The sequence below is a fragment of the Geospiza fortis genome, unplaced genomic scaffold (assembly GCF_000277835.1).
Source record: "Geospiza fortis unplaced genomic scaffold, GeoFor_1.0 scaffold104, whole genome shotgun sequence".
Taxonomy (NCBI): Eukaryota; Metazoa; Chordata; class Aves; order Passeriformes; family Thraupidae; genus Geospiza; species Geospiza fortis.
In genome coordinates this window covers 5,520,718-5,521,561 of record NW_005054325.1, presented here as the reverse complement: position 1 = coordinate 5,521,561, position 844 = coordinate 5,520,718, and the positions used below count along the sequence as shown (strand labels likewise).

Here is an 844-nt window from a genome sequence, read left to right as displayed (position 1 = left end):
AGAGAAACACAGGAGTAGATTAGGATTAGATTAGCTGTGGGCAGTTCATGCCAAATGTGCCACCAGGCTGGGCACACAGGGGACGTGAGAGCTCCAGGCACCTGGGCACCAGAGCAGGATTGTCCCTCTCTTGTATGCCTCCTGTTAAAGAGAATCACACACCACTGTTTTGCCAGCTTAATTTATTCACAGGCTGTATTCTGCTACTTGCAGCAGCCTTCCCTGTGATTCTGTTTGCTCTCCTCCTTGAGTTTCATGCTCTTCTTTTCTCAGAGCACCTCAAGATATCTCCTTGACATGCATCTGTGCCCTGGTCATTACCCAGTGGCTGGGCAGATGAGGGCTGCCCATCTCTGTAAAAGCCCACACACCCTCACCCACCACCAGTCCCACATCTGGTTCATACCAGGAATAAACAAAACCAGTGTCAAGCTGGGGTACTGACCATCAGAAAGACAAATACCTATCCTTTCTGGAGGTGAAATAACAATTATCTAATATCTGCACAACACCTTGAATGAAGTTAGTATTTAAAAGGAGCACATTACTAATTTCACTACAGGTAATAAAATCCATATAAAACACAAAGGGAGGCAAGGGGTTGTTTGGAGTTGGAGCCTGCAACTGCATAAAAAGTTCCAGACACATTATTCTTCCAGTCTGAGGCCATCCATATTTTTTACTCCATTCTGGTTATGTATGTTTTAAGATGACTAGCACGTTTCACACTCCAGTCAAAAAAAAAAAAAACACAAACTTCAGCATAAAAAGCAGCCAAATGGATGAGGAACAATAAAAGAAACATCATAAATACTCTGAAAGCACAGAAATAAATCATCAGTGG

General features: G+C 43.1%; 1 protein-coding gene across 1 annotated transcript in view; it reads right to left on the bottom strand.

Annotated features, from left to right (window-relative positions):
• JARID2 (jumonji and AT-rich interaction domain containing 2) overlaps positions 1-844 on the bottom strand; it is a 212,134-nt gene that overhangs the window by 23,368 nt on the left and 187,922 nt on the right. Inside the window, 1 exon segment of the mRNA XM_031056970.1 lies at positions 137-141. Within this exon segment, the coding sequence (XP_030912830.1) occupies positions 137-141 (5 nt within the window).